General features: G+C 43.1%; 1 protein-coding gene across 3 annotated transcripts; it reads right to left on the minus strand.

Moving 5' to 3' along the window:
• Positions 1-3,468: 3,468 nt before the first annotated feature.
• Positions 3,469-23,406, minus strand: OPTN (optineurin). 3 transcript variants are annotated; one of them, XM_057422482.1, is made up of 14 exons: positions 23,335-23,406; positions 22,351-22,530; positions 20,413-20,615; positions 17,635-17,793; positions 16,189-16,265; positions 13,104-13,238; positions 11,903-11,984; positions 8,123-8,238; positions 7,331-7,480; positions 6,217-6,310; positions 5,735-5,893; positions 4,911-5,041; positions 3,910-3,989; positions 3,469-3,671 (listed from the first exon to the last, which is right to left on the minus strand). In XM_057422482.1, exons 2-14 carry the CDS (start codon positions 22,514-22,516, stop codon positions 3,550-3,552), a joined length of 1,674 nt encoding a protein of 557 aa, XP_057278465.1. In that variant the 5' UTR covers positions 22,517-22,530; positions 23,335-23,406; the 3' UTR covers positions 3,469-3,549. The 3 variants fall into 3 exon arrangements, with proteins under 3 accessions (XP_057278465.1, XP_057278466.1, XP_057278464.1); XM_057422483.1 differs by lacking the exon at positions 23,335-23,406 and adding an exon at positions 23,014-23,150 and having other exon boundaries at positions 13,104-13,235; XM_057422481.1 differs by lacking the exon at positions 23,335-23,406 and adding an exon at positions 23,014-23,150.
• Between the last annotated feature and the right edge of the window lie 1,781 nt (positions 23,407-25,187).

The raw sequence follows: 25,187 nt of genomic DNA on the forward strand, positions 1-25,187 counted from the left end.
CACATTGATTTTCTGTGTTTTCATTAAGGTTAATGCTCCTCAGATGAAATCTGCTTTATTATCATTCTATTAGTTTGATTTTGGTCTAACAGTGTTTCCATCAGATTTTGATCATTGCAGTATCCATAACTATCACAAAGCTCCTGTAATAAAATTGGATTCAGGGGAAAAAAGCCCATAAATCCTACTGTTGCAGGGAACCAATTAAAAGCCAATAAGAGATTGCATCTGCTGGGAGTACTTGTGATTGATGAAGGTTGCAACCAAGCATGATGAATACCTCTTCACAACAGATTTCAGTAAGCTCTCTTTCAGTTAACTGAAATTATGGATGAGGCTGTGTGAGAACACGAGCTACAGCTTACAGAAAACAAGAATCCAGAGTCTACAAGAGATAACTGGAACAACAGTGATACCCAGCAAAATAAAACAACTCATTGCTTTAATTATAAGGGAAAGAAAAGGGGGATTGGTATTGGTAGCTGAGAATTCACTGACAGCATGACATGAAAGACACTGAAGGAAGATTCTCTTTGCCCTAAGAAACATCTACAGGTATTTTTCTTGTGTATATTTTAAGAATATTCATCTGCTGAGAGTGAAACATAAACCTGACGCTATTGATTTGTCTTAATTTTGAATTAATCAGTTCTTGAATATTTTCTGTGTCAGGTTTGAAGCAAAATCTTGACTAAAACACTGAGTCACCCCAGTTATTTCTAATTCCACTATTGATCTGCTCAGTGTCTTTTTTCCTATGTGATTTGGATCTTCATCCACACTGCAAATCAGAGAAGCACTTACTTATGGAAGTAGGTTGACAGGAGAATCTGTCATGTACAAGTACAAAATACTTGCTGTAACTCTACCCATTCGGTTGTGGTATCCAACATCCCTAAGGCTTTCTCCTCCAAAGCTGTTCCATTGTCCTTAAGCTCAACATCACAAGATGACTTAAGCTATATATATATATATGTAAGTAAATTTCACTGCACAAGCATCTCTCCCACAGATTGTATCATCCTTTAATGTTCAGAAGTTCAGAATACAAAAGGATGATCATCAGCCTGATCTTCACCTTCATTTGGAAGAAAAGCATTCATGCCCCTATACCTGGAGTGTCATGCTGCTCTGCATTAGCCATCATTACCAGCAGTAATGGTTGGGGCTTGTGCCACAGCTTGACTTCTTTTCCTTGAAAATGCTCTGCGTGACCTTGTCTGAAGCTGGGGCCCAGTGGAGTTTTCCATGTACCCTGTTATGCTACCCTCAAAGAGAACCCAGGTCCATGAATATGCCTTCTTCTCACAGGGTAAAGTACTAACTAAGGATCTACACAAATACCCTGTGAGCACAGTGGAGAAAGGACAAGCAATGACAAATCATACTTCTTTTAGCTAATCTCTCTTAAAATTGGAATCCAGCGTTTGTGGAAGTGAAAGGCCTCTGTGAAATAAGTCAGTAGTAAAGGCCATGGACCAGCTGCTGTTGGTTACACACTTTCACTCACACTAGTTCTGTGGGAAGCTCATGGTCTACACAGACCTTCAGTGGGATTTTAGGTGACCATCTCCACAAGAGCCATTTCCCTCACCTTTTCCCTTCTGCTCAGTTCTTTCTGCATTAGGAATATACATTTGCCTAAAATCTAGACACACAAATTCCTGTTTGCTTGCTTTTATTCTGAACAACTTCTTAACCACTGAGTCCCTCCGATAAGCACACTCAATGGTTGGAGTAAGGTTTTTGGGATCAGAGCACCCCATCTTTTGTTAAAGCCATTACAACTGTAAAAGCAAAACTAATTAAAATTGCATTTTGTTATAGTTTTGCCCCTTACATAAACCTCCTCCAGTACAGGGGGTCTGGTATAAACACTGTTTCTCTTGCATTTTATCTTACAAGTGTTCCATTTTTACAGACCACGTTCCCTGTATATGAAGGAGGATTCAGGCAACCCAACACCTCTAAGACTTATGTGTAAAATGTCAACTCGGGAAACATTTAAGCTTATTATAATGTGAGCTTTGAAACAGAAGGGTGAGCCAAGAAGTAATAAACTGAACTTCCATATTGAGGTTGGGTGATTATCCCACCCTGATGATGGATGATGCCATAAGGAGACAATATTTCGGCTGAAGGTTTTCCTGCATCTTTTACTTCCCCTCCCTGCCAGTTTCCAGCAGTGCAAACACTGGCTGTTCACAAGAGGTGAAACTTCTCATTTGCATTGATCCCAGCAGTTTGCTCCAGTTGTGTCCTACTGTTCATGCTGGTTAATATTTGTTAAGAGATGTGTACTTTCCTCCCTTACAAAATGACAAGTTAATTAACTGGTTTTTGGTATAAAGAAACATCAGGGATGGTAAAAACAGAACCAGCATACTACCATGTACACAAGCTTTCAGCTGTAGGTATCTGCAGTCCTGTTTCAGTCTCCAGAGTATTCACAGGCATAGATAATTTTATCCTTGCAATAGATTTATTTTGAGATGTGAAAATCCATCATACTTCTCTTATTAAATAAGGCTACATCCATTTCAGCGCTTTCTAGCACAGTACTGTACAGGTGCAAATCAACTGTCATTATAAGAAAGAAGAATCAAGACACCACCTTAAAAATGAACAGTTCTATAAAACCAAGTGACCTGTGTACACAAGGAGCTACATAAATCAGACACAAATGATCTGTTTCAAATCTTAACCACATCTGGCTAAAGCAAGAAGTTACATAAACCATCAGAAATTTAACACCAGATTAACATCAGCTGAAAGAGGGGAGATTTGGGCAAGATATTAGGAAAAAACTCTTCACTATGTGTTTGGTGAGACTCTGGCAGAGGTTGCCCAGAGAAGCTGTGGCTGCTCCATCCCTGGCAGTGTTCAAGGCCAGGTTGGACTGAGCTTGGAGCAACCTGCTCTAGTGGAAGGTGTCCCTGTCTGTGGCAGGCGTTGGAACTGGATGATCTTTTAAGATCCTTTCCAACCCAAACCAGTCTGGGATTCTATGATTAGCATGGTCACAAGGGCAGCAGTAAGGCTGCTATCTGGAGAAAGAGCAGGGTACATTTCAAAGGCTCAATGAATGCAGCAGTACTCCATTTTGCTAAAAGCTTCTCGAACAGCTTTTTAAATGTATTAGTTTCCTGATACATACATAGTATATGAGAGATGAAGTATTTACAGCCTCACAGTTCTTTTAATTGCTCAACAACTATCTCATTCCTCTTCTGACTTGAGTGATCTAGCTCCATTCTGCAGGATAGCCATGAGAGCAGAGCACATCAGAGAAATGTTCCTTAAAGATTTCATAGTAGCAGACACACTGGAACTGCTTTAACACATCCATGTTAACCTATAAAAATTCTTTTCCTAAAGCAGATTAAAACAAGATTAGTGAGTAAAGAGCAGGATAGGAATTTTACCCTTTCCCGTTGGATTCATGAGAAAACTGCTGAAAACCTCCACGGGATGTAGAGTTGAGCTTTATTCAAGCAGGATGTATTTGGCAGGTCAAATTCCAGAAGATTAAGAACTGGAGGGCATCACTCAGTTAATGCAGTCCATGACATGAATCTGCAGTGTGTCCAGATCAGGTAGAATTTCTTCACATTTGGGACATGAATATATTGAGATATTCCGCTCCTCTGGCCAGTGTTGACTAGTAGTTCCTGCAAGCAGAGAAGATAAATGATTCCCTGTTACATTACTTGAGTTTTCCACTCTTTGTGGAGTGGTTGAAAGAGGACTGGCTTGCTCCTAGCAGCCAGACAATCATGCTCTTCCCAAGCTACCCAGTTGCCAGAATAGCCACAGGGGAGCTGGGGAGCTGCTTGCAGCCAAGCGAAGCTGTTTTAAACTGCACACAGCAGGGGCCTGGCCCCGTGAGCTGGAGAACGCTTATGGTACCTCTTCGGACAAGGCAAGGTGAGTGCTCCCGATCCAGTGCCCTGGCTCCGTGCCGACTCTGCATCTCTGCCAAAGGGTTTCTGTGGAGAATCAAGAAGTCAAAGGCTCTGAAAAAAAACTCGGCAAAAGGTATCTTCCCTTTGTCCCCAGAAAAGGTGAGAGGATTCAAAATAAATCGAAGGATTTCTAAGTAAATCCTGTCAACTGGTCATGCATTTAGTTCACAACTGCTGCTCGGAAACAGGACCTACAAACACTGCTGCTTTGTGAGATCGTGCCTGGAGTTTCTGCTGAGATCAGGGTCATACAACTGATACCAGCAGGATTTGGGCAGCTACACACCCACCGATCTGGAGGAGGCTCCTCTGGAAAACTGTAAGGACTCAGCTGTTCAGGGCAAACTGCACATCTGATTAAAGTAGAAAGACAAGTTACACCAGAAAAAGGGTTGAGCGTACAATTTATGTGAAATGTAACTTGATTCTTTCAATTCTGGGCACTCTTGTACCCATGGCTTCCACAACATGAGTTGAGGACACATGGTTAATACTACTTTTGCCTCTTTTGCAGCTTAAGAGTGCTAAAATGGTGCAACTCCAGGATATCACAGTACTGTAAACTATGGGTACTTGCCACTGCCACCTGGAGAAGTGGCAGATATCCCTGGCACACATGCAGCAAGCTTAGCTGCAGATTCACCACTAAAACTGAGGCCAGAACGCAAAGAAACTCACATGAAACCAGCAGGGAGAATTTACCAAGCATGAATCATCCCAAGTGAAAACTTGCTAAGGCAACCAAGTAAGAACCAAGACACCTTATAGAGATTCTATCACAAAACTAAAATGAGAAATCAGGCAATTTTAAAATTCACGTTAACCAAGAAACAGAAGTCTGCAAAGTTGTTTGCCTTCTACTGAGCTGCTGGCAAGAACAGTCAAGACTCTTGTTTGGACTCAACAACACAGTCTAGAGGCAGCTCAGCCAAAGTCTGTTCTCACCGGCTAAGATCTTCCAGGTTTTGCTGCTCTTTCAGCAGGTGTGCTAGCTGGACAGCCAACTGCTCCTTCTCCTCATGGATCTTCTCTCTGGCTGCCCTCTCAGCATGGAAATCAGAACAATAAACCTCCATCTGATCAGAAAAATGAAATCCTGCTGAGAATTTGTAACTTAGATGAACTACAGTCATACATAGTAAATCTGTATCATAGCCTGCATCTACTCAAAACACTCCTACAGCATTTACACTCTGCAGAGCGAAGATCTGCACTACTTACAAGGTGAGGAAGACTCGGTGGATTCTGGGTAAGATACTTCAAGTGTCTTATTCTTATCTGGGATAGTGCTGTTGCCCTCTGCTGTACAGAGGCAGAAATGCGGCACGGACAAGCAGTGAGGAGGTGACTTGTCCAACGACACGACAAATCTGTGGCACAGGCAGTGGAACTGGGCCAAGATGCCAGTTTTGTGCTTTAAAGGTTAGGCAGACCCTTTTTAGTCACTATTTACACACACTGGTTTGAGTAAAACCATCCCTAAAACATATGCAGTGATTCCTACGACTGTGGTTTTAAATACACATCTATTTGCAACTTTTGTTTGTTGTGCCAGACTCCAGCATATACACAGTTCCTCCTACAGAACTGTAGGGTATGGTGGAACAGGCTCTGCAGGGATCTGCAAGGCAGGCTGAGTAAGGGAATCATGCTTCAGAACTGATGAAAAGTATTCAGTATTCCAGAGTGGGCCATTAAATACCTCCTTCTGGTCTCTGAATATTGGGTTGGGGGAACTAGCCAATTCCTAAAGAAGGGCTGATGGATACCTGAGCACGGAGCACAGCCATGGTTTCAAGGTCCTCCTCTTGCTTAGCAAGTATCTGCTTCATTTCATCTATCTGGAGCTGCTTTGCAGCAAGGGCTTGTTCTGCTAATTCCACCTTTGCGGTTAGTTGCTCCACCACCACTTTATCCACTCTGTCCAGCTGCAAGGAAGAACTCTGATAATGAGGCAAACTCAGAATACAGCCCTGCTTGAAGTGAAAGTTTGCTTCTTAATCCTCCTGCCCTTGGAAAAGCTTCCAACTTTGGACATCAAAGGAACTTGGACTAAGATAACAGTGGTTAACAATATTTCATTTTAAAGATTAGGTTTGACTTTTCAAACTATATTGTATCAAGTTAAAAGAACTCCCTAAAGGACACTTCAGAGGTTATTTCCCACTGCCCAAATTTGTTCCTAGATACATCCTCCCATCCTTACCCACTCCCCCCTAATTAATTCTGATTTCTTCTTGCGATGAATTACCTCTTTGAGTTTCATCTGATCGATTGTTTTCATTGCCTCAGTGAGTTGAGGAAGGACTTTGCTATAAGCATCCTGCAAGCTACTGTATCTTGCCCTGTTGAGGACAAGAAGAGAGGTGAAAGTTTGAAACACTTCAGAATTCTCTGAAATCTAAATAATCTGTTAGAATTTAGGAAAAAAGCCACCAACAGCTCCTTGCAAATCAGTCTGCATTTCTGATGAGAGAAAAATCATGCTCCATGTCTCAGATCCCCTTCCTGCAAGTTGTGTGCTGCTCTATCCATGGACTAAGTCCAAAGAATCATCCTTACTGATCATTTGCATTTCATATGGAAGAATCTATCACACTAGTATTTTTATCAAGCTCACAAATGCTGTTCAAAATGTAACACCTTTCTTAGGAAGATATCCAAGTCTTGACTCAGAGACTTCAAGTGAAGGAGAATTCATCACGAGAAGACTGCAAAGATAATGAGCAGCTGAAGGCAGGTCCTTCAGGAAGTTCAGCCTCTCTGCAGCTTAGACAGATTTTCACACTCCTTAAACAGACTGCACATGAAAGGGAGCAGGAAGCCAGAGCAAACAGCGAGTCTTTTCACCTCAGTTCACTGCACACTTACTTCTTCTAGTTGCAAACATATTGTAGGGGCTGCAGACCTCTTCATTAATGTCACCTTCCCATCACTGTCACCACCTGACTTGTCGCTGCCCTCAAACATGTGGATGCATTTACCCCTGCGAGTCAGTGGGACAGCTTATGTCACTTTTCTGCTTCCTCTACTTTTATGTCATACCTGACCCTATTCCACCTTAGACTTTTATGACAAGAAGACAACAGAAGTCAGAGCTTACAACTCGAATTTTCATAAGTGAGGGTTCAGTAGATGGAAGAATACAGTTGGGGCCTAATGTGGAGACTCGAGAGTCAAAGTGACATAGACACTGAGGTAAACGCAGGTTTCTAGTTCAGATTCTACAAATATAACATGGCTTTAAAGGGTGCAAACCACAAAACTAGTATTTCAGATTCAATTTCCCTTTGGCCAGTTTGCCTTGGACTTCCCCTTCCTCACTGACACCAGCTCCCTGGAATATAAAACCAAGTCATACTCACTTCTCCTCATGTGTCTTGGCTTGTTCCAGCTTGACCTCTGTCTGCATGCTCTCCACCTGAAGTTCTAGCTTCTTGACAGTGTATATTAGCTGCTGCTTCTCTTCCAGTTCAGCTGCAGCAGCCAAGCTCTTTCTTTCCAGTACTTGGCACCTGAAAAGGAAAAAAGGTTTCTCTCTCCTGCTCACCTTTTCCTGAGGGATTTGCCATGCCAGACATACTATAAGAATCTTTGTGTGGTTCACTTCAAAGGCTTAGTTTGATGAAGAACAAGGAAAGACAAAAATCAACCTATTTACTACCATCAGAAAACAAAGCTACTGAAAGTAACACTTTCTTACTATTATGAATCTCAAAGAACTGGAATTTAACAGAAAACTAAGCAACGGAAGTGAGGGTTTTGTAACCACTTGTTATAACCTACACAACTGGTCTTCAAAAGCACAGACACTTCATGTAAGAAGGGTCACGAGGTCCCTCAGCTTCTTCCCCTAAGACTAGAAGAGGGATTCATTATGTGAAGCAGAAAATAGGAAAGATTTGCCTTTCTATCAGGAAGGTTTAAAACCCAAATCTTAACATTCAAGGCACTGGGGTTCTATTTGTAGAACTAGGTTGGCAGCTCAGACTTTCTGACAAATTCTGTATTCCTTTCAACTCCATTTACAAAGAAGGAGCACCATTTCTATGAAACAGATATTTCAGTTGGTATTTGTATGGCTGGTGAGTTTCCGAAGCTGGGAGTTGTCATACAAATATGTACCAGGTGTCACAGCAGAACCTTCTGAACCTTACTTTTCTTGAAGCTTCTTCTGAATCAGTTCTGCTTCTTTTATCTTCTCATGTGCTTCCTGAAGCTCTTTAAACAGAGCACAGACTTGCAAATTCAGGGCTTCTACTTCACTGCCAACCTTTTAGAGGAAAAAATAAGGAAAATTACATGTGGACAATTCAAGATAGCAAAGCTGCAGGCTAAGAGATCTAAGCAGGAATATCATTCTTTGTTGAGAGAAAACAGCAGAAGTCATTATGCACCATTACACTTGATAGTAACAAGTCCACAAAGCTTCACAATTACCTAAAAATGTCAGAAACCCGTTTTTATTTAACAGTTTAATAAAATCCAGTTGATTCAAAGACAGCACTAGTAACTGACTTTTCAACATTGGCTAGAATAAACCTCATGCAGGTGGGAAACACATAGAATCATAGAATGGTTTGGGTTGGAAAGGACCTTAAGATCATCCAGTTCCAACCCCGCTGCCATGGGCAGGGATGCCTCACACTAGACCATGTCGCCCAAGGCTCTGTCTAGCCTGGCCTTGAACACTGCCAGGGATGGAGCATTTACCACTTCTTTGGGCAACCTGTTCCAGTACCTCACCACCCTCGCAATAAAGAACTTCCTCCTTATAACTCACCTGAACTTCCTTTGTTCAAGTTTTCCCCTTGTCCTATTGCTACAGTCCCTGATGAAGAGTCCCTCTGTCATCATCTACATTCTCCTTCTCAAGAGCTGACAATATAAAACACATGAGAAAAGCAGACAGGCTTTGTGATTACTGCCACTGCCCTGAGCAACAGTTGCAGTCTTTCAAAGAAACATAAAAGATCTATCCCTAGGTAGGCTGCTAGCATCAGTGTGCTCTTTAGAAAGAGCTGTGACAGCAGGTGTAGAGCAGAAGCAGCGATTTGGAAGTAGAGAAGTAGATGAGGCAGACTCAAAGCTTAGACTTTCTCCTCTCAGTTATATCCTGCATTGGTATTATCCCTTCCATTCCAGTTTCCTCCATTCTTGTTTCAGGCAGAAAGCAGAGAACACAAAAGGTTTTACGCGTTGTAATTTACTTAGATTACACATGAAACCCCTCCAGCCAACTGGCACTCTTCCTACACATACAGCCTCTCCCACACCATACACATGGGAATCCTAGGTCTGGAAGACTTCAGTTCCTAACGTTTTGAAGGAAAAAATCCAACCCTAAATGGTAATTCTATTACCATGCATTCAAATTCAAGTTTGCAAACAAAAGGAGATGATTTCTAGTAAAATTGTAATCAGTTTTGTTGTGAGTTTCTGGCCTTTTCATTTGGCCTTCAGACCACAGGAATGTTACTGAAGGATCCTGAAGACAGGTAGAAAACAGGAGGAGGAAAGAAACAAAAGCTGGAGTGTCCTCCAACCCAAGGCTCAAAGGACACCTCACAGTTTCAATTCTTAAAATATAGCCCCACACTGCAGAAGGTGTAAAACCTTTGACTCCTGCTGGTTTGGAGCCTCTGGAGATATATCCCGGAGCTTTCCTAAAGGAACTTCTGACTCACAGCATCACGTTAGCATCACTTTAATTGTCCTTAGTACTGTCATTTTCATTGATACTGTCTTATCTCATCAAATGCATGGAAAGTCTCCAGTTCAGCTTGGGAATAAGCTGGTTGGCTGTGGCTAAAAAGATCCCAGGTGTATCAAAGCATGCTGCTGTCCTATTTCCTTGAAGAAAAGCTCCAGTTTTCTAACATGGAAAGTCCACCACATCCCCAGCAACTAAAGCAATATTAGTCATTTATCCATGATGACCTCCAGCTTTCATCTCAGAGCTGAAGTCTGGATCACAGCCAGTGGGACTGAGTTGCAGACAGAACTGTCTACTGACAGATGTTGTTGTTGAGGATACCTTCCATAAACTGCCCTAGCTAATATCATTCACCAGTCACATCAAGCAGAAGGGACTGAACATAACTGTGTGAACACTCACCGAGTACATTGCACTAAGCTTTTTCTATGTCAGAAGCAAAAAGAGGTTGTTCTACCATCTTAGCTGCATGCAGCAATCCAACTCACCTAATCACACTCACAGATGAAAGCCCTGATTTTTGTAAGATGATGATATTTCAAGTTGCAGAAAACTAGACATCCATAGAAATTGCCTTAACAGAAAACATCTCAACAAATGAAACCATGTATCACTGGCAAGAATCTTATTCTAATAAAGCTGGACTGTGAGTTCTTGGTCCCTGGTGAAATCCATCATAATTCAAGGTATTTTACTTTACTTGGAACGCAATCAATCCATGCTTTTGGGAAGCAAGTGTGGCAGCCTTGCTGAAAAGGCTAATCTGACTCAAAAAATCCCATCCGGCAGTATAGCCTGTCTCTCCCCAACACCCATTTCTTACCCTGCCCAGGAAAGGAGCAACACCTAAATCATAACCTCCTTGATCTCTCCTTCCAGGAAGCTCACAGGCAGCCTCAGGAAAGGCAGCGTAGTAGCTGCTTTAAGATGACTCCTCTTGGGAGAGCTGGCTCAGGTTAGTGTCCAGCTGCTTTCTGGCAGAGGTCAGTGCTCTAGCCTCTTTTCCCCCAGCCATTCCTCACTCTCCAAACAGAGCCAAAGCAGGTTTGTAGAATGTTTCCCTCTCTCCCAGGATGTCTTCTAATGCAGAGCCATCAAAAATGGTCCACACTGCACCCCTCACTGTTTCACCGAAGGTCTGCATTTTACAATAGGGCCAGGTAACATGAGCCCCACTGACACAAGCCTTCTGAGGAAACTCAACAGCATATAAATGGAAGTAACTGTCATTGCAAGCATGTCACTACGCTGACCTCAGTATCAGTGCTTAGATGAGGAGCATCTGGCTCAAGCTGTAACTCAGGCAAAGTTGAGATAAAAATACTGGAAAGAATTAACTGAGATGTCATCTGCTTTCCCTAGAAAAGCTATCTCTTGGTCTGACTGCAAACTGGCCTTGTTAAACTAAGCCAGCCTTGTCCTAAATACTTGACCTGGACTTCAGAAAGGTAAAGATCTCCAGCAGATCCCACAATGTATCTACTGGCCCCATGCAGCACCTCAGAACATTCACACAACCTCATATGCAGGCATAGTTGCCTTTATTATGCAGTTACACTAAACCTTAATGATGTCCACTGCTATGGAGGCTTACGTGCTTCCCTCACACAGACAGGCTTACAACAGTAGGCATTTAAATTCATCTATCTGGAGCTGAATCCCAACCCCAATATCCACCCAAACCCTTAATTGAAGACATGAGGACTGAGTTTTCCTGGAACTGCATCTCAATCTAAGATAGTTATCCTCCACCTTTGTAATACATCCCACCTTTGTAATACATCCCACCAAAATCATGAAAAACCCCAAACCAAAACAGCTGCTATACAAGTTCCACATCTGAACTCTATTTTATAGTAGGCTGTCATTGGATTTTGATCCAAAAGCTGTCCTACACAGCAGTGAGGAATTTACCCAGACTAGAAGACTTTCTGGAGCCAGAAATAACAGCATCTCTCTCTGCTTAGGGGGCAGTGAGGTATACCTGCAGTTATGCCATGCTTCCCCAATTCTTGGCCACAAATCTCACCTCTTTTTGGTGGCTGCTGTAGTCTGGAACTACCTCTAAGATTTGGAGAGTTCAAAATGCAGTTCCATACCCTCTGCAGAATAACTGCCCCTTGCTCCCTGAGTGCAAGTAGAAATTTAGGCCCTAAGACTGTTGGCCTCAACAAGTAAGCTGTATGGTGTTACACCTCAGCTCAGGAGGACAGGTACTTACAGCCTCTGAACTCTCCTCTTCCTGTTGAGTTTGTGTCCCACTCTCCAGGCAGTTGCTGCTTTCCTTCTCCAGCTTTGACAGTCTGGAAAACAGAAGGAGCTGATAATTATGGATTTGGCTTTTATTTAAAGTGAGATTGCCAGCTATTTGAGGATTTCATGCAAATGAAACTCTCTTTATAACATCACAGCTACAAATGAGAGGCAGAACTGAATGCACAGACACGCAGGAAAGCATGCAAAATCATGGGGGCTCCTGAAGAACACAGGACACCAGCATGTATATTTAAGTGTAAGTCTGCAGGTGAGGTGAAGACCAGTGACATTCAGTCCACAGTGGTCCATTTTTGGTACATTCCAAACCCACTAACCCTTTGGAAATGGGTCAACCTGTTCACTAAATCCAGTGATTAATACTGCCTCTGTTTTCCTTAGGTATTTTCAGAGGGTGAGGTATCTAAGAGGTGAGGTATCTATATTTGGCTATGGCTCATCTCCTCTTCTGGGAAGACCACGTAGAAACAATTATTGTGACACCAACCTTTCCTAGTAGGTAATGTCTACTATGAAGTCTTACTCCCTCTGCAAAGCTGCTGCTTAGGCAATTTACCACACCTGAACAGTCATAACAATTTATACCAATAAAACTAAGCTGAGACAGACCCTCATGCAGGTCTCACTGGAACTCTCAGACAGGTTTGGAATTAAACTTCTTAGACACTTCCACGGAGCTTTTGCAAGCTCACACATTTCTAAATGTAGCCTGCCAGTATCACGAAGAGCACTGTAATCCCTGTTTTATACATAGTGATTTGCTTAAGGCTCCACACGCAGATGACTCATACAAACCCAAGTAACTATGGAGGAGTGAACGGGGAGAATGTCCTCAACTAGTCATCGTATCATTCTGACATAACCAGGGGAAAATTTGAACCCACGAGGAACTGGTAATTTGTCCACATCTGTGGTGCTATTGGAAATAATAATAAACCATGGAAACTCTTTTGCCCATGGAAGAGAACCTGTGGTTTATCTCTGTAGGGACTAAAATAAAAATAAGCTATTACTACGGAGTACTCAGGGAATTCCCCATTGAGGTCACACTGACATTTCACCTTGTCTCTGGATCAGCCACAGACTTGGTAACTGCAGTAGCCCTGAAAGAAAGCAGCTCCAAATGTTACAGTCCACCTGCTTCATACCTCTCCTTGTGCTCCTGCAGGTCCTTCTCAAGTTCTTCCCTCTTCTGAGTTTCATTTCTAAGGCAGCAGAGGAGCTGGCTCACAGTTAGCTCCTGAGACTCCAAATTCTTAGTTTCATCTGCAGGTTTGCTCCTGCTTTAAACCAAACCAGATGTAAATAACAGCAGGTATGATTTTACTAGAACACCCCCTTATCCCTAAATTCTGGGACCCAGTCTGAGGCCACCACTTCACACAGTGTTGAAAACCAATGTTCTAAGCAAATGGAGCATTCCCAAGAACCAAGACTGCAAGTCACAGTCCCTGCATGTGCAAGTGCAATCCTGGCTTTGTGCAGTGCTCAGACAGTCCCCTTCAAGCTGTGGGAACTATTTAGTACTTAAGGAAAAGCAAGCAAAACCAGTCAGATGCAAATACAACCCCCAGTGCATTTCTTCTGACCTACTCTGCAGCCCCTTTTGCAAAGTGCTCCCAAAATAACATTTTTTTCCCCAGTGAAACATGAAACGTTTCTTATCTCTGTCTCATTCCTTTCCAGGAAAAGAAAGCACGTTCTGCTAAAAATGCTGATCAGAAATTGCTTTCTTTCTCAGAAAAAAATCCCTTCAGTGTTTCACCTCCCTCATATTCTAGAGCTCTTTTCAAAATTGCACCATGCTACTGTAGAAGTGAAACAAAAGAAACAGAAAACTAGCTGAAAAATAGGCAAGTTAATTTTCTGGTCGTAGAGTACTGCATTCCATTCCCTCCATTTTTATGTCCATGTAGACAGAAGGTCAAAATCCCCTAACTACATGGTAAGATAAGCATGTTATGTAAACTTTAGGAGCTCTGCTGTAAACCCGCATGTGTTTAAAACTTTGCTTTTGTAGGTGGGAACATAAAGTAAAACAGAGTCTTCTACATGCTCCTGACAGCTAGAAACCTTTGGTGGGGAAAAAGTCAACACCCCAAAGACAGTGTTCAGCCAGGATATTATAAGTAAATAACTTTTCTCAGGGGATTTTTAGTGCACAGTTCTACTCTTACAGAAATAAACCTGTCCTGAATGGATCACATTTCTTTGAACCTGTTAACGGCACCAGCGTAAAGTTTCAATGCTGGACAAAGACGTGGTGACACAGGAAATATTTTAAGAGGTACATACACCCCCTGTTCTTGTAGTTATGGCCTCAGATGCTCACCAGAAGTTAAGCAAGTTCCACAGAGAATGTCTTCACGTAATCAGAACGTTCTCACAAGCCACTGCTAAGGACAAGCTTAACACTTGCAGCCTGGTCTGTGGTCAGCAACTGTCTCAGTTTCAACCATGACACCCTCTCAGCTTCAACTTCTTATCTGCACCATGAGGGACAAGTTTTCTACGTCATCACATTAAAAGGCCATTACTCCCTTGTGGGAACGTAGGGATAACCTGTACGTAGAGCACAGCAATCTGGCCTGCCACGCCCCTGGCATTTTCTATATCCTTTCCTTGAAAAAGCAAAGGCCGCAAACTAAGAGAGTTCAGCCACAACCATGTAGCTGCTAAATTGGGCAGTATCCAAAATGGAAAGTTAAATAGTATCAGCTGTCTGTGTCCATGAGAAGGACAAAGGTTCAGCCAGGGGAAGAAAGTCCCTAGTGCTGTGGAGGGGATGTAAAGATCAAAATCTGAGAAGTAACCTAACCAGAGGTTAGGAGGGAAGGAATGCCATCCAGAGGGACCTTGACATGCTTGTGAGGTGGGCTGATGCCAACCTCATGAAGTTTAACCATGCCAAGTGCAAGGTCCTACACCTGGGTCAGAGCAATCCCAGGCACAGCTACAGGTTGGGCAGAGAAGAGATTCAGAGCAGCCCTGCGGAGAAGGACTTGGGGGTGTTGGTTGATGAGAAAACGAACATGAGTCGGCTTCAGTGTGCGCTCGCAGCCCAGAAAGCCAACTGTATCCGGGGCTGCATCAAAAGGAGCATGACCAGCAGGTTGAAGGAGGTGATCCTGCCCCTCTACTCTGCTCTTGTGAGACCTCATTTAGAGTATTGTGTGCAGTTCTGGTGTCCTCAACATCAAAAGGACATGGAACTGTTGGAACAAGTGCAGAGGAGGCCACAAGGATGATCAGGGGACTGGAGCACCTCCCGTATGAAGACAGCCTGAGAAAGTTGGGGCTGTTCAGCCTGGAGAAGAGAAGGCTGCATGGAGACCTCATAGCAGCCTTCCTGTATCTGAAGGGGGCCTATAGGGATGCTGGGGATGGACTATTCATTAGGGACTGTAGTGACAGGGCAAGGGGTAACAGGTTAAATCTTAAACAGGGGAAGTTCAGATTGAATATAAGGAAGAAATTCTTTACTGTAAGGGTGGTGAGGCACTGGAATGGGTTGCCCAGGGAAGCTGTGAATGTTCCAGTCCTGGTGGTGTTCAAGGCCAGGCTGGACAGAGCCTTGAGTGACATGGTTTAGTGTGAGGTGTCCCTGCCCATGGCAGGGGGGTTGGAACTAGATGATCTTAAGGTCCTTTCCAACCCTAACTATTCTGTGATTCTATGATTCAGAATGCTGGTATCTTAAGGCCAGTAACCTGAAAAATAAAGACTATGTTCTTGTACTGTCTGTCCACCCTCCCGTGATACACTTTTATGCCAACCACAAAGAAACAGGACAGGTTTAGATCTGAAAAACAGTGATTCTTTCCAATATCATTATTACTGGACAGAGGACAGATACTCTATTAGAAGGTCTCCAATGACTAGAAGGAGAGTTCCTGAAGCCTCTATCTTTATCTTGTCTGTTTGTTCTCCTGTCTGGCTTTTAAAAGCCTGAGAAGTTGACAAGCCAACATGTACATAAAAGCCTGGCCAACTGGTCAGAATATACACTCCCTCTTGTCAGCAGGTGAAAACTGGAAGGAAAAATATCAGAGAGCTGAGGGGCTTCCTGACATGGTAGGGAGGTAGAGCTACTGCAATGGGGGATGCAAGGGCACAGGGAAAAAGGATTTTCTAATGCATTCCTCATTCCTCATAGAAAAAAGTTCCCTCACACTGAAGACAAAGCACACTGCAGGAGTCTGAATCACATGCATCACACAAGAACCTACATACATGTAGACAGCAACATTACTGGTCATTTCACCACTATTCTCTTGATGTTCCTTTGCAGTTCTTTTCATTTCTCCTTCCTAGGAAAAAAAACAAACCTACTATTAGCTTGGTAATTGGACTAAGCAGGACACAGTTTTATTGAGTTAAGGAAGGAAGAAAAACTGGGGAAACTGCTATCATGGCAATAAGAAGAAATAAAACCACAAAACTCCTACACATCAGTTTCATGTTTGGAAATTCTTAAATAGTTTACATGCCTTTCCCTGTATCTCTTCAGACTGATCAGGGAAGAGGAACAATAATGAGATTTGGCTTTCTCCTTTTTTTAGCAACTTCTATGGCCACTCGCCCCTGTAAAGGAGCAGATGCCACAGAGCAACAACCAATATCACTGCAGGCGACTTTAAATATTAAGACTAAACCCCACTCTCCTGCCTCCAAAAGAACCACTCTTCTTTCCCACTACAAAATCCACTCCTTGATCTTTGTACACCTAAGGGGAATCTTTGTAGCAAAACCAGGAGAATGCATCCTTGAAGGTTTCCTGCAGGCTGAAGTTTTCTTTGACAATTCCAAACAAGATTTAATTAAATCTTACTTTCTTGTTGCACTTGTATTTCCTAGAGAGGGATCTGCTATTATGGGCACAGCAGAGACCCACATTTTCACATTTCATGTTTTGCCTGTGAAGATTTTTCAGATACAAGAAGAGTAGAAAAATAAAATAGATCTTGCATTTGGTTTTGTTTGCCTGTGTCTCTCCATACGTTATCAGCAGGAAGTGAGACCTGTTCTCAAAAGGGAACACCCCTCTCTATGCATAGGTGTTGCCTCTTAACAAAACATAGTACCAATGTTCTCAGGAATTCCAATTAGATAAATTCTTAACATTTTTAATTAGTTCAAAGTCACCTGCTGGACCAGGTTCACTTCTCCCGGGAATATTTTAGGCTATGAAATTAATTTACTTTGAGCATGAAAGTGGAAGGATAAAAAATAAACTCCAAGTCCTTTACCACTACATCTTGTAAGACACAAGTGCTCCATGTCAGGTAATCTAAGAGACCATAAAATCATATAGGCTGGAAAAGACCTTTAAGATCATGGAGTCCAACCGTGCAACTCTTCTCTCAAATCCACCAGATCTGTATCTTGCACTACTGCTGTTGCTGGAAGTTTCCTGTTCCCCTTCAAAAAGGCATAAAGCCTCTTAATTGACACAGGTATAGATTCACTTTTTCCATTAAAGGAAGACAGGGTGCTAAATACCTCATTGTAGAATACCATTAAGTAAACCTTGTCAGTGTAATTAGACCTGACTTCCTCATCCTTTAGACTGGTATGAGAAGATTAAGTTTGCAAAAAAAGTAGGACCAAGCTGGAACCAAAGTTTCTTTCTGTATGTTCTGTTTCTCTCACTGTGTTCTTTTTCCTCCCTTCACTTACAGTCATTGCAATCTCCACAAAGGAATCCTCTGCTGAGGCCGTATTCAGCTTGATATGCAGTTCCGAAATGATAGCCAGCAGATCTGCCTTCTCAGCCTGGAGCCGCTGCAACTGGGACTTCAGCTGACTTGCTTCCTTCTCGAGAGCCATGCAGGTCTCCTGGGATAAACAAACCCTGCATTAGCCAACTGTAAGGAAACACCAGCCAAGGAGCACAGAGCCTGAACAGAACAAGGGTGTCCAGCATCCCTTCTCTGTTTAGATTTGCCTGAAAAAGCCCACAGTACAGATCCTTAAACTATGCTTTAGTCCACTCTAGACAGCAAGAAGTCTAAACTGTGAAACCAAGTTAATCAAATGATAATACTTCTGGAAAACATGGGGCTGGTTCTCTGAATGCACAGAGAATTAGGATGTAAACCTCTGCTGAATCTATGCCTCTCACAACCACATAGGGTCTCGGCCAACCTACAGAATTATTGTCCAGAGTTATTGTATTTTTCCACCCATATTCTTATTCCTCTTTTCCCAAGTCTACCCAAGATTCTAGGGAGAAAAGGTCAGTGGGCGGAGAGCTTTTCCACACCCCCCACTTTCAGCCTTTCCCCACCATACAAATTCTCTGTACCCCACCTCCACATATAAATCTCTCCCTGTATCCATGGCCTTCCCACACAGCCTTATATTGCTTCCACAAAGCCTCTTTCCCAAAGTCCCTCAGAGAGTCTCCCTAAACCTAATCTCTTCTTCCAGCCATGACAGTTTCCTTCACCTTCTGCCTCTTCCCTTTCCCCAGGATCCCCAAGACTTTCTCTTAAGCCTCTGCATAACCAGGAAGCCTCTTTTTTTTTTCCTTCCTCTCTCCTTTAAATACCACTCCCCATCATGAAACTTTCCTTATGAGTTTATTTCTTCCTCGTTTTGTAACCTGAACCTTCCATTTCCTTGTAATGCCTTTATTACACCACATATTACCAGTGTAAATTCTGCACAATTCCTGGAGTCTGAATTACATTCTAATCCATCATTCATGCCAAATCTCCAAACTCTTGCTCTGCTCTCAGTGTCTCTCATCCCGAAGTACCACCCTACCCACCTCATTTGCTGCTGTCTCTGATTTTGTGCTTATGCTGTAAAAGGATGCAAGGAGAGTCAGCTCCAATGAAGAAGAGAGAGCTTTGCAGTAACCTAGGCTAACAGAGGTACAGTTTTGAGAGAAAACCTTCTATGAATTATGGTTTTTCACTAAAAGAGGCAACACAACATATCTGTGATTTATTTTGAGTGAGATAGACAGGTCACTGAATGGTAGCAATGGCCTATAGACTATCTCAGCTAACAATAAAACATGGAGGGAGAGAAATAGGACTAATTTTAAATGTCTTCCTGTAGGAGGATTTTTTCTATGCTCTTTCTAAACAATAAAAAGAGAAAGTAAAACTAAGGTATTCAAGAAAGAAAGTAATCTTTGGCTTAAATGACACTGTCAGCCTGAAAATCACTATCAGAAATGAAAATGTTGCTGTTTAAATTACAGTTACTATTGGCTCGTAAAACTGCAAAGAATCATAGAAGAACCAAGGTTTACCCTATGAAGCTCTTGGAATGAGATCATTACAAGAGAGTTATTTTTACTTTTCTGGATATTGGATTACTCAAGCAGGTTGGATCACTATGTCAGTAACATGCTTTAAGCATTTAAAGTACAAAAAGTTCTAGAACAGGTAAAGGCAGAATAAATCCTCTATTTCCTCTTAAAAACTATTCCAGATTTATGAAATTCTGAGTTTCTTTGACAATCCTGAATCACAACTTTTAGCCTATGAAGTAAAGACTGTGTAATACTTACACAACCACACTATTAATACATGACTTTCTTCCTCCTTGTAACTTCAGAACTCATTGGCTGATTTTGATTTACACGCTGAAAACATTCTAACAGAGTTCCATAAAACAGACAGTCAGGAGAGGAAAGGTGAATCTACTAGTGCCTCCATTGAGAAAAAGGCTAATGTAGTCATCCTTCATCAGGCAACAGAGAAACCATCAGTTTGGCTCTGCATGAAACTTCTTGTTTAACATCTCTTCACATGACCATGTGAGACACAAAGCAGGTTTTGGTTTAATAGGCTTTGTCCATAGAAGTCTTCTGTACTACCAGAAAAATGTTGCCTGGCTACTAAGCAATTACCTGCAATATTAGAAATGACGTATTACAGAGCCAAAGGCAAGGCAGAAGGAGAAAGCTCAGAATCAAATAGGACAGCAGAAGTACAGATCCAACCTGACCTCAGCAAAAGAGCTTTCGTGAGAGTAGAATAATATAATAAAAATAGAAGGAAGGTCATTATTGTATTTTCTTTCTTAAATGGAAAGTTCTCCCTGGAAACAGAAATACAAAAGTAATTAAACAGTCATGAGACGCAGATAATCTAATGAGCAATAGGAGGGATAAAGTCAAGAGATACCAAAGAGAAGTCAAAATAAAGAATGAAAAGTCAGCAAGAAATGTTAGTTTCTTATTTCTTCTGTCAAGAATGTTAATTATTATTGTTAATTAAATGTTAATGGAAATATAAATTGTCTCAGGTGTGGCACAATTTTCTGTTACTACACTCTGAGAAGCCTCACTTCTAAGTGAGGACAAGATCTCTTGTTAGAGCATCAGATAAAAGTAGAGATGTTAACAAATCTCCAAACCTCCCAGTGTGATGCAGGACCTGAACACTCCAGACTTTCAATTCAAAAGCATGTCAATCCAACCAATTCCTTATTTACCCTTTCAGCTCCTTCTTCTTTTTCCTTTAAGCTCTGAAGCTGCTGCTGTAGCTGTTCATTTTCAGTGCACTTGGCTAGCAAGCACTGCTTAGCCTCCTTAAACTTCGACTCAAAAAATTCTCTTTCTTCTTTCTGCTTCTCTCGCCAGATGGAAAGCTCCTCATACCGGTCCTTCATAGCTTGGTTATGCAACTTCATGGCTTCTAAAAGATACCCAGAGACAAGACATGGATTCACATTAATCCTCTTATCAATGAAACAGCAGATTTCCACTACACTCAGCTCAGCATTCCTCAGTATCAAATGGGTTAGCAATAATCGGGTATGAAATGCAAACCTCCTCGTGTACCTTAAATGCCAAACCAGAATTAAACATCTTATGCTATTAGCACTATAATAAATAGCATTAAATCCACTGCAGAAATCACAAGCCCACAATTCTTTCTCTTCTTGACTTATTCCTAAACCAAGAAGTATTCACAAGAGGCACTTGGTCGTTTATATGATCAACCCAAATGAAACTACTGAACTGAGATTCTGAAACTACTGAGACTTGGAAGGGATAACAGACATCCTAGACTGGTAAATGGAAACAGATGCTATCAAATCAAGTGTCTCAAATATGCTCAAGAATGCTCTACTTCAACATTTGGTTAAGGTAAAAAATATACCAAACAACTTACAGCAAAGTCAATTCTCCCTGGCTGGGAAAAAAGTCTGTATTGCAAAATGCTTACAAGAATCTTAGGAGGAGTCAATGCAAGTACTTCAGACTGGCTTTTTTTAGGGCAAGAAACTCAAAGCCAGTTATGTGAAAATCTTTTCTACACTGTATTTTTCACTGACTTCCATTATGTCCCGATGTCATATTATACACTGCCAACAAAACCTTCAGGTTATGTAAATAAGCGTAGCTCAGGAGAATGATTCTGCAAAGCATGAGTTACAGCAGCTGTAAATATAGTCCCAAAACATTATCTCATACGATACAGGACCTTTTAGCAAAATACCAGAGATAGCTCTAGAAACAACTCTCCTGCCAGATACCCATGGGACTCTTAAGGCAGAGAACATGGACCAGCTCCAAAGATAATTTAGGTGGAATTTAAACATTAGTGTAAAAACAAAATACACAAGATATGTGACTTCACTGCCATATAAACAGTGAGGTACCTCTGTCTTTTACACAGAAAATTCCCAGATCCCTTGGGCTCTATCCATTTAAAAAGGAAAAAATATTCACATGTGACATCTAAATTCCTGGGATCCAGAAACAAATCTATCTCACCTGCAAGACTCAAACCATCAGGCATTTTCAGGGAAACCTATAATTTTCTCCTAGATAGAGCCTGCCATGGACACCACTTCCTTTTGAAGTATAGAAGGTACTGCCACATCTAAACATTCACAGTTGTTATTACACACAGTTCAGTGCCAGCTCCAATTGCCCTCTCTGCCCAAGAGGATGCAGCATCCTAACCCAGACTGTTCTGAGCATTGCACAGTACCCAGCCCTCCTGACACAGCTATGGCAAAATGTTAATCTGTCTGCAATGGAGCTGCCCAACAGTCCTAAAATGCAAACCAAAAAAGCTTTTAGAGGTTGATGAGCAAAGAGCATATCGTAGCAGGAGATTTTTCTCCTCGCCTCCTAAAATAGACAGTGCTATACCGCTCATATATATAATTCTAAAGCAAGTCAGTCACCCATATATTGGGCTGTTCTCCTCCTAATCTTCCATACCAATTCAATTTGATGAGTCCTATCACTTAGCCTTGCCATTTACAGAGTTGTTTATACAGCAAATGCTACCCAGGTATAAAATGTTATCCAGCAAGGGCAAACAAGCACAGAATTCATACTCATAGGACAAAATAACACCCACAGAAGAAACTCAGGGCTTTTGCATTTCAAGACAAGTTCACGTGAACCTTCACCTTTTAACTCATTGTTCTCAGTGATTAGTTCCTTCATCTGTTGTACCATCTCCTCTGGGGTGTAGGTACTAAGGGCAGGGGTAGCCACACTGTCTGTTCCATTCTCCATTTTTCTCTTGGGATGCTCTACATTTTCAGCAGGACGGCTCTTCAACTTGCTGGACATCTCTGAAGCATCTACTACAAGGTTTGCAGAGAAAACTCTTAATTTCTTGCCCACTGGACAGTGTCCCCACCTGTGGCAGGGGGGTTGGAACTAGGTGAGCTTTAAAGTCCCTTCCAATTCAAGCCATTCTATGATTCCTTCATTTTATTAAGCAAGCCATTCATCTTGTCATAATACACAGTCACCCTCCAATGCCTCTGACCCCACTACACCAGAGTATCTATGAGCCTCCATAACCCATTAAGGGCTGCATGACTAAAGCAACTGATCCCCGTGGGATCTCCAGTGATCCTCGGGAGCCCTTTTCCCTGGGACTGAGGCAGGGAGAAGCTCCCTCTCACCCACTGCCCCTCTCCCCTCAGCCGCCCTGGACGCGGCCTGGCAGTATGTCGAGAGCCGGCACTACCATCCCTGAGGAGACCGGGCTCCGACACCCGCCCGGCCTTCACAGGGCCTGTGCCGCCGCCCCCCCTCCCGACGCAAAAAAAAAAAAATACCATTTCCGCTCGTTTTTAACTTTCATTTTCGCTTTCTTGGCCCCTTTTCCCTTTTCCCTTCCCCGCCGCGGTACCGGCGGAGGCTGAGGCGCTCGTCCCTGCACATTCGCAACCCCTCCTCTTCCCCCGTGTAACCCCGGGAGCCGCAAACCCGCGTCTCCGCGCTCGCCCATCCGCAGGCCCACCCCAGATCCGCCGAGTCATGGGGCGAGCCCGCCCATAGCGACTGTAACGGGAACCAGAAGCCGCCCGCCATTCCCCCCCGCACCGGGCCCGCCTGAGGGGCTGCCCCCGCCGCCCACCGAGCGTCTCCCCTCTCACCCCCGTCACTGCACGCCCATGGCGCCGGCGGCCCGGCTCAGCTGACTGCCCGTCCCCGCCTCCTCCTCCTCCGCGGTGACTTCCCCAGCTCCGCGCTTCCCGCCCACCCCGGACAGGCTGCGGGCTCCCTCAGGTTTCGCTGTTTGCTCTCCGTTCCCTCACACCCACCCCAGTTCCCGCCCAGGGGAGCGGGAGAGGAGGCAGAACCCTCCAAGGAGGGGCAGGGTCTCTGGTGCTTGTGTAGTCCTTGGTACTGTGGGAAGCATGCTAGTGTCAGGGGTAAAACCGTGTGCTTCCACAGGAGAAGATTAGAGGGTATGGTAGAGGAAAGCTGTGTCAAGAGGGATGACGGGGAAAGGCTTCTTATTGCACAAGGCCTAGATGGGATCAGGTGGAGGGTTTGAGGCAAATGAAAGGTAACCCTTTCAAGGGCTCTAAGGCATAGTCATAGAGGCATGAGATGGTTTGGTTTGGAAGGGACCTTAAAGCTCACCCAGTTCCAACCCCCTGCCATGGGCAGGGACACCTTCCACTAGAGCAGGTTGCTCCAAGCCCCTGTGTCCGACCTGGCCTTGAACACTGCCAGGGATGGGGCAGGCACAGCTTCTTTGGGCACCCTGTGCCAGCACCTCAGGACCCTCATGGTAAAGAATCTCTTCCTAATATCTAATCTAAATCTCCCCTCTGTCAGGTACATGACCTTAAAAGAAGCCCCTTGCCAGATTTCTTGTCAGCCTTTTTAGGCACTGGAAGCTGCTCTAAGGTCTCCCCAGAGCCTTCTCCAGGCTGAACAATAATGATGTTTTAGTGATTATTGCCACAGGATTAAATCCATTAGGATGGCATTTGTCACACTACGAGGATGTAGCCCATTAATGCTTAGCAAACAACAGAGCTGGATGTGGTGTCTGGCCCAGGAAGTCTTTAAATGTTTGGTTCCCAGGGATGGGGTTAGTTGGGGCAGCTCATGCTGAACAGTCCCAGTGGCTGGTGACTGTGTTCAGCAGGATGCTGGGCTGGAAGTACCTCATTGTACCTGTTCTTAAGTAATAGGGCCAACTATGATATTTTTGTTCCTTTTCAGTGGAAAAAAAATGCCAATTAGCCAAAATGTCAGCTTCCCATGTAGAAAATACCAATCTTTCATTAAACAACTGCACAGCTTGAAGGTAAACACTTGATTTGAAGATGCTGCTATGATATGAAACTGCTGTTTGATGAAATAGTACCTTTCTGAGGACTGGTGTTCCCAGCTGCCCTTCAAGCCCTGCAGCCACAAGGGAGAGAAGAGAGGTGCACAGTGGATGCTAGCAGGGAGCAATCCTATCACAACTCACGAACTTCAGCATTCAAACTGAAGGCGCAGGTTACAAATCCCCCTAGAAATGAAACCACCTGTTTGGTAGGCAACAGGTCTGATAGCATATTTATGCATGCTGAGCCCATAATCCACGTGCTTTCTGCTTACACTGCCAGCAAATGGAATCTGGCTCCTTGTAGGTATGCTGAGAACTTTTCTTGAGGGAGTGTGATCTCTGAATTACTGTCGTGTCCCGTCACTGCATCTATGGCCAGTGTGTTAGGAGTATATGGGAGTTAGAAGGGCAATAAAAAGAGCTTCTCTGAGAGTGAGGAACAGAAATACTAGCAGCTCATCATGGCTTTTTATTTGAGCTCTGAGCTCACTTCTTGCAAACTGCAGGACCTTACTGCATGTGCTGCGCAGGCAAAAGCAACAAAGATCAACTGAGTTTTACTTGTCAGAGGAAGTTAAAGAAATATTTGCTATTTTATTACACTTCTGGTAGCTGTTTGCTCCCACTGTAATTCCAGATCTGCTTTAAGTACCCAGA

Source organism: Pezoporus wallicus, unplaced genomic scaffold, assembly GCF_028554395.1.
Source record: "Pezoporus wallicus isolate ANWC-B61680 ecotype Strahan unplaced genomic scaffold, APGP_CSIRO_Pwel_v1 contig_3058, whole genome shotgun sequence".
Taxonomy (NCBI): domain Eukaryota; kingdom Metazoa; phylum Chordata; class Aves; order Psittaciformes; family Psittacidae; genus Pezoporus; species Pezoporus wallicus.

Excerpts from the sequence above, each read along its gene's own strand:
- OPTN (XM_057422482.1), bottom strand. The coding sequence starts at position 22,516 with ATGTCCAGCAAGTTGAAGAGCCGTCCTGCTGAAAATGTAGAGCATCCC. Across the intron at positions 5,042-5,734 it reads TGGCTGTGCTCCGTGCTCAG|ATGGAGGTTTATTGTTCTGA; the intron begins GTATCCATCAGC and ends TTTTCTGATCAG. Across the intron at positions 3,672-3,909 it reads ACCTTGCCTTGTCCGAAGAG|GAACTACTAGTCAACACTGG; the intron begins GTACCATAAGCG and ends CTCTGCTTGCAG.